Below are 13,079 nucleotides of genomic sequence, written 5' to 3'. Positions count from 1 at the left end.
CGAGAGGTGGGTTTTTAGTAGGTAGGCGCCTGTTTAGGCCAGGGGCTTTTAGTCACTGCCTAACAGAATCAACTGCCTCACAAGGCACCCGAAGAGGTATCTCCTATTTTGCTGGTGTGAGTTATTGCGATTCGAAGGACCAGACGCTGATGCGTCAATTGATGTAAACGGGGTTCAAGGGTTCGGGGAAGACAAACTCCGTAGCACGAATTAAGTAATTTACTTTACACTACAGATATCACTCTAATTTACACTACGGATTTACAACTTTATATACACTTCAATTTTACAGAGTCTGTACTGGGTTGGCCCGAGATCTGAGAAAGATACGTATAAAGTTCAAAGGGTGACTTGTAAAAGAGTTACAGAGCAGAGATTGAGCTAATGTTGTGAGAGAGGTTTGATAGTGTTCCGCGTTCAGGGATCGAGAAGTGTCCGAGAAACGGGAGACAGAGAGAGAGAGAGAGAGAGAGAGAGAAAGAGAGAGTTCGCAAGCACTGTTTTAGAGTTAAGTTATGTGAGAGAGATTTTTGATAGAGTTCCGCGTTCAGGGATCGAAAGCGTCCGAAAAACGGGAAGAAGAGCGTTCGCGAGTACTGTCTTGGAGAGAATGTTTTTTGGGAGTCCTAGATTTTTTGCGTCCCAGGGATGGTGGGGCTGGAGGGAGATCACCACGACAAGATCTTGACCAATCCCAACCGACACCGCCCCCTAGTTCTGTGGAAAGTTTTTTCCCAAGAATCTCCAATGTCAAAGCCCAGATGTGGCTCTCTGGTTCCCTTGACCGATTTATCTGGTGCCCCCCAAAAATCGGAACAGCGATAATTCAAGGAACCAGTGCCATCACGGTGGCCGGGTTTAAGCACCTGAGGGTAAGTGCTGCATCGCGGGGTGCAATGCAGCAGATGTATATTGGGATTGTTCCAACGTCTTTAGGGCCTAATTGGAGCCCAGCGATACCGCTGATTTATGTTGGGTTTTTTCCCAACAGCGCCTCATTTCAGGGGGTGAATCCCACATGACCCGGTCGCCAGTCCACCAGACCGGGTACCTTTCGAAGGTTTTCCCCCTCTATATAAAAAAAAAATGCTACTATTTGAACAAAATGCTGCCCCGGGGGATTTTCGGGGCGAGAATTCAGAAGCCGTTTGCATTTCCGATACACATTGTAGAGGGTGCTGTCAGCGCTAGGTGAACTCTTTTTATAGGCGCATAACTTTTTATACCACCCGGTATACAATTTATTCGTGACTTAATTTCTGCTTTGCTCCGTATTTTACAAAAAGAGCGTGTTGGTACAGGTCCCCATGGGCATTACTTCTTGAGACATTTGAAGTTTAAAGCTCGCTGCGTGTCTTGCAAAAATAACTTTAAAGTATGTACATATTTATTCGTACAGTGCTGCAAAATGAATAATACGAAAACTGGTAGATTCAAATAAAAACATGAAAATCAAAAAAATAATGCAAATTGAAGATTAATTGAATGTTTTTTGTTTCGACTGTATAATACGTACTTTGAAGTTATTTTTCAAGATTTGCAGCGAACATTAACTTTCAAATATATCAAGAAGGAATATCCATAGGGACTTGTGCCAACACGCTCTTTTGGTAAAATACGGAGCAAAGCAGAAATTAAGTCACAAATAAATTTTATACCGGGTGATATAAAAAGTCATGCGCCTATAAAAAGAGTTCACCTAGCGCTGACAGCACCCTCTACCATATGAATTGAAAATGTAAACGGTTTCTGAATTCTCTCCCAAAAACCCCCCGATACAGCATTTTGTTCAAACAGTAGCATTACGAACTAGGTAGTTAATTTTTGTCTTTTTTTACTCCTCATTGTGACGTCATGTATTTTGATAACCGCCCGTTTTTGGACTAGGGGAAATCAGATTAAATCGTCATGTGTTTGCCTCAGAAATTTATGATACGATTTTGTACAGACTTTCTAGAGACACCCTATATATTTAGGTGTTAAAGGTGATAGTATATGTTTATGTGTGAATACACTCGCGATGAGGAATTTTTCTGATACAAGTGCGCAAATATCGTTTTATAAACAAAATAAAAACACTGTGCAATAACAACAACAGAGGATTAGCGATTAAACCCATGGTGATTGATTAGGTATTATCGAAGGCGCCACTAGGAAATCCTCAATGAATTTTGGATAAATTGGTAGTACTCTCATTAAACTCAAAAATAATATCTCCGTGTAGCCGGAATTACTTAAAAGAAACTCTGAAAAGGTCTTAAAGCACAAACAAAAATATATTAAAATAAAAAAGTTACATTGTTGTTACGCTACTGAATCATCATCTGAGGGCTCAGGAAGGGTTCTAGGATCATTTATATGAAGCAAACGAGCTTGATGAGGTTTCACTAAATCTTCATGTTGAATCTCGCTTTTGCGCAGGTCGCTTAGAGACTTTGAAACAGGACGTTTCCTGAGAAGATACAGAGAGTCTACATGTTTCAGTCTAGTATTTCGTGAAGCTACTGCTGGTGGGCAATTCCGTGTCTCGTTCCAATCTTCATTGAAGACACTTTCCCAGAATTGCTTCTTCTTCTCCACCCAATAATTTCGTCTTTTACTTAGGATTTCTGCATCAACCTCATTTGAGTTTTCAGACGAAGAAGAAACTGAAGAATCATAAGAGCAGGACTTTTTAAAGTGTGAAGCCTGCAAAAACAGACATCAGAATGTAATATTTAGGATCCTCTTAATTACCTTTCTTCGTATTTTAGCAGGCAATTTTCCAATAATTTTGTCTTCTGGCACAATATGCCTTCTACATACTGGGGAAGCACTATTGCTCTGGCTAAACACTGGAGAAGCTCTAGTGATGTTACAGGGTGTCCGAAAGCAGCTGTTGGCGAATTTTTGGAAGCAGGAATAGTGCTGCTCTGCGAAGTATATGGTCCACGACTTGGGGGTGATGCTCACGGGAAGATCCTGAGTTTGCCAGAAGCTATTGAGCAATGGCTTGGAAATTGCCTTTAAAGGCAAAGAGGTTTGCCTATTCTCTAACGAAATCCTGGCATAGTTTACTACGTTAACGAAAAAGGGGCTTCCCATGACGCTCTCGTGATCGTGGCTCAAACTAATTTCGTGAATACCGCAGAAATTTGCAATATAAACAACTTTGACTCTATCTTTTTGCACCTCTATTTGCAGCTTTATTTTCTTGGTTTTTGACTCAACTTTAAACGAATTATTTGAACTTTTTCTTTGCTTGGTCAAAAGCTCTAAGACCGTGGTCTTGAACCTCGATGAAAAGGGCCCCGTAAAACACACTTCCACGTTAAACAAACTGACCAAGTCTTGAGTTGAATAAATGAAAAACTCAGCCTCCTTGTATTGTTCTGCGGTATACAGCCCCATCCCCCTTGCCAGAAATTTAGGGGTTGTTAAGCGATATAGCAACCGCTCCCTCTCCAATACATTTATCGATTTATAAACAACCGACAGATAGTTAAGAAATCTGTTTTTAAGGGTTGGAGTAAGGGGGGATGGAAAATCTTTGAAGACCTGGAATTGATCGTTGTGTAAAGGGTCGTAATTGAGTGTTTTTCAAACTTACAGGGGCGATTCCTAAATACTTGAAGGCGACTTCTTGGGCGTGGTTAGGGGGTTGGTTCCAGTGTCTATAGGGGTTAGAGCAGGCTCCTGGAATAGCAGAATTTATGAGAGTGCAGAGAAGAGAGCCGTCTTGCCAGAAATCAACAAGACCACCTAATATGGTAAGGAATCTTAGCAAAATTTGCTGTAATTGAAATGAGAAGTACCTGAAAGAGTGTCCAAGTGGGATGACCATTGTCTAGGAAGCCGCTGCTTTGCCCAATCAATTATGGTTCTTCCGCGGTTGAAGAAAGGATAGGGAACCGATATTACTGCGAAAGTAGATTTGCATAAAACTTTACGGTTGAGTAATCAAGCACTTACCTGGTAGGTAAACCCCATCAATCTGGATCAAAATCCAAGTCAAAAGCTCTTTTCTTAGCCACATGGTGATCAGTCCCACCACTAATAGAAGCAAATATAGGAGAACTGAGGTCATTTTTTGATAGCCCCCTTCAAAATCTGTACTAATTAAATGGATTTCGGACTACCGTCAAACTTACCGAAGAGGTTGAAGTTCTGGAACCACGCCATTCTGCAAGACTGTTAACCCTTGACTTAAGCCCACATTTACGTTCTTAAAATTCCTCAAAAACATTAAATTTTCTTATAATTATTAGGAATACACTGGTTTTGAATCGCAAACGCTGCCAACTGTATCTAACGTTGTTACGGCTTCATCGCCTGCTTGGAACAACATGAAAAGCTTTCTTTCGCATTAGCAATTTACTTTGCTAATATCGCATACCAGGACTTTTACATAAGAATGTGAATTGCTCTGAATTCCCTTTGAATCATTGAGAAATTTAAAAAATACATAAACATTGGAGACTCTAACGTTTGTGAGATATTTATCGAAAAACTCGCGGAGGTATGGTTTCACGAAACAGATGTTGGCAATAATTAATCAGCCCTGGTAGCTCGGAATGGAATACACTAGTACCTGCTAATGTGTAATATAAACAATTACAAATAACAATAATTATAAAAGATTATAATTTTCGTGTCAACCAGTTCTCTCCCGCTCGAGAGCCTTTCCTTTCGAGAGCACACATATTCCTTTTCACTCTAATTGCCACTGTTTGTTATGGTAATTATTACATTTTTGTATGTGTAAAGATATCAAGGTGGTTGTCGATTATACAAAGAATTTGCCGGAGAAATTATTCTTATTGCTAACGAACGTGGTCTAAGAAGCATAAAAACTCTTGTAATTGGCTTAAAAGGATGGTTTGAGTTTGCGTTCAAGACATGAATAATTCTAAAGCGAGGTGTCGTTTCAAAATCAATGAGGATCATCATCACAAGTGAATAGTAACTTGAGAACGTACAAGTTGTAATTTCGGCACGCAGCTGCTAATATTTTTCCGCTGGCGGTATAGAACAACGGGCGATTGTTTGGCATAGCTGCGTTCGAAAACTCATTTCTGAATATTACATTTTGATGTTGAAATTATGTTTTGTTTTGATTCATGACAGAACGAGAAATCGAAATGAACTTCATTTATCGTATTATTTTGGTGTCTTTCCCAATTTGTTGCAAATTTCGGCTGAAAAAAATATCGAAAAATCATAGTATTCTATGCTTCCTTTGCGTCCTAATTTGCTTGAAATTTTAAGCCTAAAACGACGAAAAAATTTAAGCTTGCTTCCTGAAGTTTTTTCGACAATGCTGCGCTTAATCAAATTTCAAACTAAACAGTGAGGAATACTCGAGTGTACTTAACCAGAAAAACGATGAAAATATGCGTCACTTAAACAGCAATTCTAGAATTTTACCTCCTTGATTTGGTTAATCTTAAAGATAAACGGTGCGAACTAAAGTCCCCATCTGTCAACCAAATTCAACACTCAATTACCTTTCTTCGACAATAACTTTACCTCTTAGACGAACCTCAAGTTTTGAGCCAAAAAATTTTCATTTATTAAAAAAATCTGACTAAAATGTTCGTCCTCACCGCGTTGGATCATTGAGTTAAAAGAGCGACTTGAGCATGCTTTTTATCATGTCGTTTGAATCATTTTTGCCTCCTTGGCTCTACTCAAATTTTGAGTTTGTGACTGAGTGAGGAATTCAACCCTCGTCTGTTAAATAATTTCGCCCCCTCATTTGACAAAAATTTTGAGTGAAAATACTGTGTTGAACGCCATTCAAAGGATGAGTTACTTAAAGAGCACTTTCAGGTTTCTTACTATTTTGCCTGAAAAGAGTGACGAAAACATCTTTTCATATCAGCTTAGTGCAACTTCCGTTCTATGCTATCTAGCCGAAAATTTACCCAGAATTTTGTTCAGTTTCTGCAACCTTCACCTCTTTCTATCTCTCTTTCTCATTTCAATTCAAATTCAATTTTAAATCTCGACAGAGAAGTAAGCAATTCTTACTTCTCAGCTAAGTTCAGCTTTGTCTATTTGTAATTTAACTGAAAATTAAAAAGTAATGAAAACAACTCTTTTGCACAAGTAGTATCTTTAATTAACTCGAAGAAACTGCTTAAAACATCTTATGTCTAATCTATCTCCGAACTCACCCCTTAAGAGGGAGAATCAGTCAATCTATCCAAGGAATGACTCAAAACGAATCCGTAAGGCCGCACTGTATTCCCATTGGATGTAATCTGGGACTGCTCTGACTTAGTTTTAGACCTCTGACTCACAGTTTTGGTTTGGGACTCCTCGTGTGACTTCTCATCCGTTTCAGACCCTTCCAGCACCGGTTTTACATTACTACCAAACTTGAAGAAGAATTTCAATTCTTTTTTTAGGGTCGTGCCAAGAGGAATTTTAGTCCTCTTGCTGAGTCTCATGATGTAAAAGGAGTACTCAAAGAGCACTAAAACGGCCCCCAGGATGGTACCAAAGATTGTTACATAGAAAATACCCTCTACATTTTGTAGGTCTAAGGGAGTAGCTTCTGTGTCGTCTGTGGGGCCCTAAAGATTTGATTCAATGTGTGTTTCTTTTTGGGAACTAAATGTTATATACCGTGCATTGGCCACCACCTTTCCTTTCTTCCCACCATTTCTTTCGAATTTTCTCAATCACTCCGGAGGATTGAAGTTTGAGAATTGCTGTACTCAATTTGTTTCTATAGCGAGAGTCTGAAAAATTGGTTTAACGAAGAAATAAAGAAAAAATGTCGATTAGCAAACCTTTCTTCAAGGCGATTCCGTAGCCCTTTTCATCCAGCGGATCTCCCACCCTCTTAAGGTTGCAATGCCTTTGAGTGTTGTAGTCAATAGAAGTGGATTCCATGAAGAACGCGTATCTCATGGTCTCAGCCCAAGCCACACCTTCTTTGTTTTCTAAGGGCATGTCTTCGGGATGTTCCCTCATGTGTCTGCCGATTTGCAAGTACAGCTCATTGGTGCTGCTCTAATGTAGGTAGAATATTAATTCTTTTGGTTCATTTTGGATATTAGTGGTTACCTCAAAAAATTCCATCGTGGCTCCACTCATTTTAGAACCATAGCGAATTCCATATTTATCAGCGTTTTCGACAAGACTTTTTACGTCTGTGATTAGCTCTATGTTGCTTTCGCTGACGAGAAAAGAGGCTAAGTTGGCAGTGTAGGAGGACACCATAATGAGGACGAAGAACCACCATACTCCTGATACCAGTCTTGTAGGGATAGCTCTGAAAGTGACTACATTTTTTTTAAAAATGGAAAGGTTGAGTGTTATAACATACATGGGAGCAATTTCGGATCCCTGTTGCAACATAGCACCAGTGGCGAACCATACGGAATTAGACATTGTAAACTGGTTGATCAGATACTCGGGTTCTTCTACACAAGGATACGGATTATTCCATTCATCGGGACAAATTCGCCCCAAGAGGAAAAAGGACAGAGAAACTACGGCGAAAGCTATTGCCAGGGCTATCCACGTGTCTATGGCGAAGGGCTCGGCGAATGAGAAGAAATTTGGTGGAGATTTTGTAGGTTTTTGAAAGAGAATACTAATTCCTATGGAAGATCCCTCAAATTATTATTTTGATAACATTTTAAACTAAATTAATTGCTTTTTAATTATTTTATTCCTTAAAATAATCAGGAAAATCAGATTTATTGATATAAGTTTGCACTATGTTTCACCATAATATCAAGATTCTAGCCAACTGGCTTATTTATATTGTTGATAGGATGGTAATTTTTATAATTCAAACTAGTGACTAAATGAAATAAACGGAGATAACTCCATTTCATAACTCGAATAAGAATTAAGATTAGCAACAATATTAATGGTGTAGAGTTTCCAGGCTCATGTTGAACCTGTTCAAACTTATGCCATTTTCTTGTTAATTTTTTAGTGAAGAGCGAAATGAGAAAAAAATAACATGTTTGAAGCTAATTAGAAAACGCTGTTTTGTTTAACTACTCTTATATTGCGGAACTTCGCTTTGGGGATTTAGCGAATGTAAAGAAATTTAATGGTGATTTTGTAAATTTTTAAACGAAAATGCTGATACTTAAGAAAAGTTATGTGATTTTTTACTTTGCATTATTTTAAATACGTACATTTTCATCACTTTATTCATTAGAAGCATTAGAAAAGTTAAATTGTTTAGAATAATAGTTAACACGATTACATTCACCTTAATATCAAGATTCTAGACCGAAAAATTTTACATAATTTCATTCTTATATAAGGTGTCTCTGAACGTAATTCTATAAATTCAACCACATGATCTAGTTCCAAAATATAACAAAAACTTTGTGTAAACGTATATAGAGAGAGGATTCATTTTTGATATACAGAGTGTGAAAGGTCAGTTGCTGAAGATGCTTTTTTTTCGAGATGAACAATAAAATTTTGTACTTTATTATAACTGTTTGTGCTTTTTTCGAATCTCTATTAAGAAATTGCCTCATCTTTTTAGAGATGGGTAATACATGGCGGTAGTGCTTAACAAGTACCTAACCTTTTTTGTACTTAACTTTATTGATGACATTATACGAAAAACATTAAATTTGAACAGTTTTTATGTAAAAAATTATACGAAATCTTTAAGAGTTTTCTAAAAAATTGAAATTTAAGAAATCGGGAGATACTATGTTTTATTAAATAAACAGCAGATTTAAAATTCATTTTTTCTAATATTTATTGTAATTAAACAGTGTTTCGGGGAAAACGAAAAATCAAAATTTATTAACAAATGCTGTTATGTATGGTCATGTAAAAAATATGTTTTTGTTTAATTTCAATGTCGACTGAGTTTGAAATTTGATGTGTGCCTTATAAAGTCTGGTATCCACTAATTTATTAAATTTTAATTTTATCGAGAATTCTTGAAAATTTCGACCTTCAAAAAGAGTATCTTTTTTATTTAATAATCTTCATATTTAATATTTTTCCTATAAAATTATCAGTTAAGTTAAAGTCAAAAAATTTAGGTAGATAGTTTAGGTAGGTTTAGGTTTTTCAAGCATTACCTTTCTGTATTATCCATCCATGGGAAAATGTACCAATTTCTTTATACTCAGAAAGAAAACAAAAAGTCATAATAAAATACAAAAATATCTTTAGGATCCAACCTTTCGCACTCTGTATATCGATGTGTACCTATATCGATAACGAAGCGCCTTTCGATATATTATGTTTACACGAAGTTTTTGTCATATTTTAGGAATTCGAATACGTGGTTGAAATTATGGCACTATCTTCAAAAACACCTTGTATGTTAAAGGAACTTATTAGCAAAAAAAAGAATTAAATAATATATAAGTGAAAAAAAGAATGACATATTGTAGTAAATAATTTCAATTTCATGAAGAATAAACTTAAACATTTTAAATGAAGTTATACTTCTCCTTACCTAAATTCATGAAAGGTATTGTAAAATCCACGGCACTGGCCCTAGCTGATGTAATAGTTAAATCTGTAATAGCCATATCTGCCGCCTGCATACAAAAATAAATTTTCTCTATTATAACAATTTATGTAAACAAACATTTTCAAACATTAAATCAACGTTTTTTATTGTTTATACTCAAAATATAATTTCATAGTCTCCCCCTCCTTGTTGTTATCACCATCATTCTTTGCAACCGTCCTATTTCTGTTCACACATTCCTAAGTTTTCTCTCTCTCTCTCTCTCTCTCCCTCTCCCTCTCCCTCTCCCTCTCCCTCTCCCTCTCCCTCTCCCTCTCCCTCTCCCTCTCCCTCTCCCTCTCCCTCTCCCTCTCCCTCTCCCTCTCTCTCTCTCTCTCCCTCTCCCTCTCTCTCTCTCTCTCCCTCTCCCTCTCCCTCTCCCTCTCCCTCTCCCTCTCCCTCTCCCTCTCCCTCTCCCTCTCCCTCTCCCTCTCCCTCTCCCACTCCCTCTCTCTCCTTCTCTTTTTCTCTCTTCCATGGTAATTGTAATGCTCCATACATTCAGTTTCATTGCCTCAACCTACACCTCTCCTATATCTCTTTCGATAGACTCAAACCTAATATTTGAATTTTTTAGAGTATCATTGAGTTGGATCGCTTGGCAAACCTTCAAAAGACTCTTCTTATCTAGGCCATCATTAATAATTTCTTCGGTGAGGATGAACGCACTACGCGTCAAAATTCTCTCTCAATTCTCAAAGGGTGGAGTATCAACTCATTAAGACCATTTAGCGGTACCTCATTTCTCAGTAATGCTCGTCATTTAATATGGAAATAATGAGTTCCAGTGGGAGGTCTAAAGGGACAATATCCGAGGTGTAAGCCTGTCGAAGCGTGGAAAAATCTTTCAAAGGGGTTTTTCCTGAAAGCTTTTGGATATCACTTGGAAGCAGAAGTCCTCCAATATCGCTCTTCTTTCTATTTGAAATTACCCGCAAGGATTTTCCTAAAGTTTTTCCCTTACTAGAGCTAAATTTTGCTGAGAAAGACCGTAGATTTCAATAGTGTTTTTGGTTATAAAAGGGGTCTTCATGGTGATCCAGGTACGTCAATCATACTGATATACAAAAGTTAATTAACAATAACAACTCTTACCCCATTCATGACCTTCCCAATCATGCCACTCCACTGCCCATTAGCTTCTTTATTTCCATTTTTACCATCATGCTGCACGGTAAAGGTATAATTGAACCCCTCAATGAGAGACAACTCGTGAATCAAATCAATGCTGAAGCCTTCATATCTGTCATTTCCCACCAAATTTTCTGAGGTTTCTTTTAACATTCCATAAGGCTCAGTCTATGGAAAATTTCTTAATGTGGTTTTAATTTGATTTTTTGACACACTTACCAAGGAAATCACAACGACAAAAGTCCTGTTTCTCATGCTGTCTTCATCGACAATCTCCTCAACCACATGGTGCTGAGGCACCACAATGAGCCTCTCCAAAGTGGAGTTGTAGTTCCCCACATTGATGATGCCCCCCTCTCTTATTTCGTACACTTCCAACCCAAAGGTGTTTCTTTGGCCCTCGTTGTTGAACTCTATAGTCCCAGTCAGCCCTTTGTAGCTGGACTATTGTGGGTTTAAACTATAATACGACGGAGTAGTCATCAACTTACAGCCTTAAGAATATTCACGAAGGAATATCCAACTTCCCAACTTTTAGCTTGGTCGCAATCCAGAGATGGCAGTGGTGTGGATATATGAAGTTTCTTTAAGGTTTCATAAAACATGTGAACCGCATCTGAAAACTGTTCTTAGACTTTATGAAAAGACTTGGAAGCTTGCTTACCGAATATGAAAGCTGCCTCAGTTTCCAGCTTTGAAGCTATTTGAACTGGCTCGTCCGTAGGGTCTGTGTCTGGAATTAGGTCCTTGCTGATTTTTTGCACGTAGGCTGAGTCCGGATTTATCATTCTAATCTAAAGGATTTAGTGGTTCACTTGAGGATTAATAAGCCATTTACTGAGATTTACTCCAGTGATATTGGTCTGGCTCCATTTGAAGGGTGAAAGTTCCTTGGTGTGTGCATCCAAATTAGTGAGGAAGTAGCTGTAGTCGCTGGTCATTAAACCGAGCTGCTGGCACTGGACCAGAACCTCCACCAAGTTGTCTAGGTGGCAATCAATCACTAGGTATTTCTGTTTGGTTTTCCAAACCCTTTTTAAAGCGTCTCTAGAACGAACGTTTTCGTATTGTTTCGACCAATGGTACAACGGTCCCACCTATAATTCCCAGTGCCGTCCCTATCCAGCTGCTCCACAGTCACCACAATCCCTTCCTCCTTTGCCAGCACCAATAGCTCAGATATTCTAAGCAAGCTCTCATCATCCTCATACAATACAGTGAAGGTCTTCCAATCCCACCTTTGGATGATGTCCCAGTAAGCTTTGGTCAGCAAGGAGGCAGATGGATAAAAGTTGATGGCGGTGCCTTATTTCCGATTCCTGTATTGATCACCAGAAATTTCCTACTTTAACTCACCAGGTCGTAGTGGATAATACATCCACCTGGTCAACATATGAGGGATTTCTTTCCCATCGCAAACTGACTGGACCGAGTTGATGTTTGCCAGGGATTTAGGCCCAAATACCCCCACGATTTTTTCTTTCACGGCTTCACATGTGGTTTTAATGCTGCCAAAGGGGTCCTGATTAGGGAGGATTTTGCAGAGGGGCTGCAGCTGCAAATCTTCCCCTTTTTCGTTGACTTTTGTAATTGCCAGTTTAAAGGCTAACTGGTTTAGTTCACTCTCGCCCTCCTCAAAGAAGCCCCCTTTGAATAATTATTTGCTTTTAATTTTCGATTCGTTTGGCGTTTTTGAAGACTCACCCAAACTGAAGCTTTCCCCATGGGCACTGACGACGAGCGAGAAAATTGCGATGAAAATTGTTGTTTTTGGGAGCATCTTTCCTACATTACATTACGTTTAAAGTGGACTATAATAAAGCTCGAATATTGACACGCTTTTCAGGAGCACTTTAAGCACTGCGACTCGTCCGTTTATTTTGGAATAATCTCGCTCTGGAGATCTAAATATATCCCCCGAATATTTCAAGCTTAGAATTCAGATATTTCCCTGCCAAGTTTTGATCGACTCTGACTTCCTTTAGAAACCGCATAATCAGGTCGTAATGTTCACAATAATCGTTTTCATCCTGATTTTCAATGACTGCAAACAACCGCAAGAAGGCCGAAGTGAGGATGGCGATGGGACCTTTTGACCTGATTCCTTGAAGATAATCGTTATGATTCCGGTATTGTTTTAATTCATCGCAATGTCGCTGAAAGCGAAAGCTATTGAAGGCGTATTGTTCTTCTTTTATGGTTGTCCTTGTATGATGCATTATACCACTGGTATGTTGTTGATGGCGTAATGTTGCTCGCGTAGTATTTTCATTCAGTAATGGGTAAATTGTGGTGAGCACCGTGCGGCCCTAAATTGCCCTCTCGAATTTAAATTTTTAACAAATTCACATTTTTAAAAGAATCAGAAGCGTCATGAAATAAGGAAGAAAACTGTATTTTGACTTTTGCGTATTTTGCCCTACCGGCGACGTAAGCAACTAAATGT

General features: G+C 38.4%; 2 protein-coding genes across 5 annotated transcripts; both read right to left on the bottom strand.

Annotated features, from left to right (window-relative positions):
* Window positions 1–2,257: 2,257 nt before the first annotated feature.
* LOC136348987 (uncharacterized) lies at window positions 2,258–5,967 on the bottom strand. Of its 4 annotated transcripts, none has more exons than XM_066300210.1 (6): window positions 4,131–5,967; window positions 3,952–4,089; window positions 3,795–3,899; window positions 3,590–3,741; window positions 2,737–3,537; window positions 2,258–2,688 (listed from the first exon to the last, which is right to left on the bottom strand). In XM_066300210.1, exons 1-6 carry the CDS (start codon window positions 4,159–4,161, stop codon window positions 2,305–2,307), a joined length of 1,611 nt encoding a protein of 536 aa, XP_066156307.1. In that variant the 5' UTR covers window positions 4,162–5,967; the 3' UTR covers window positions 2,258–2,304. The 4 variants fall into 4 exon arrangements, with proteins under 4 accessions (XP_066156307.1, XP_066156310.1, XP_066156308.1 ...); XM_066300213.1 differs by having other exon boundaries at window positions 3,590–3,675; XM_066300211.1 differs by having other exon boundaries at window positions 3,952–4,080.
* Window positions 5,968–6,080: 113 nt separating this feature from the next.
* LOC136348983 (glutamate receptor ionotropic, kainate 2-like) lies at window positions 6,081–12,511 on the bottom strand. The gene is made up of 14 exons (XM_066300203.1): window positions 12,338–12,511; window positions 11,990–12,280; window positions 11,731–11,938; window positions 11,482–11,680; window positions 11,298–11,427; window positions 11,125–11,249; window positions 10,853–11,077; window positions 10,598–10,801; window positions 9,446–9,530; window positions 7,319–7,595; window positions 7,057–7,264; window positions 6,780–7,002; window positions 6,613–6,728; window positions 6,081–6,560 (listed from the first exon to the last, which is right to left on the bottom strand). The coding sequence occupies exons 1-14, from the start codon at window positions 12,411–12,413 to the stop codon at window positions 6,162–6,164; spliced, it is 2,766 nt and encodes a 921-aa protein (XP_066156300.1). The 5' UTR covers window positions 12,414–12,511; the 3' UTR covers window positions 6,081–6,161.
* Window positions 12,512–13,079: the final 568 nt, after the last annotated feature.

Source organism: Euwallacea fornicatus, chromosome 36 (genome assembly GCF_040115645.1).
Source record: "Euwallacea fornicatus isolate EFF26 chromosome 36, ASM4011564v1, whole genome shotgun sequence".
Classification (NCBI taxonomy): Eukaryota; Metazoa; Arthropoda; class Insecta; order Coleoptera; family Curculionidae; genus Euwallacea; species Euwallacea fornicatus.
Note: the sequence above shows the minus strand (reverse complement) of the source record. Positions and strands in the feature narration are given on the sequence as shown.

Excerpts from the sequence above, each read along its gene's own strand:
- LOC136348983 (XM_066300203.1), bottom strand. The coding sequence starts at position 12,413 with ATGCTCCCAAAAACAACAATTTTCATCGCAATTTTCTCGCTCGTCGTC. Across the intron at positions 11,428-11,481 it reads GCCAGACCAATATCACTGGA|ATTAGAATGATAAATCCGGA; the intron begins GTAAATCTCAGT and ends TAAATCCTTTAG. Across the intron at positions 7,265-7,318 it reads GGATCCGAAATTGCTCCCAT|AGCTATCCCTACAAGACTGG; the intron begins GTATGTTATAAC and ends AGTCACTTTCAG.
- LOC136348987 (XM_066300210.1), bottom strand. The coding sequence starts at position 4,161 with ATGGCGTGGTTCCAGAACTTCAACCTCTTCG. Across the intron at positions 3,900-3,951 it reads TGATGGGGTTTACCTACCAG|TAATATCGGTTCCCTATCCT; the intron begins GTAAGTGCTTGA and ends CTACTTTCGCAG. Across the intron at positions 3,742-3,794 it reads CCACTTGGACACTCTTTCAG|GTGGTCTTGTTGATTTCTGG; the intron begins GTACTTCTCATT and ends TTACCATATTAG.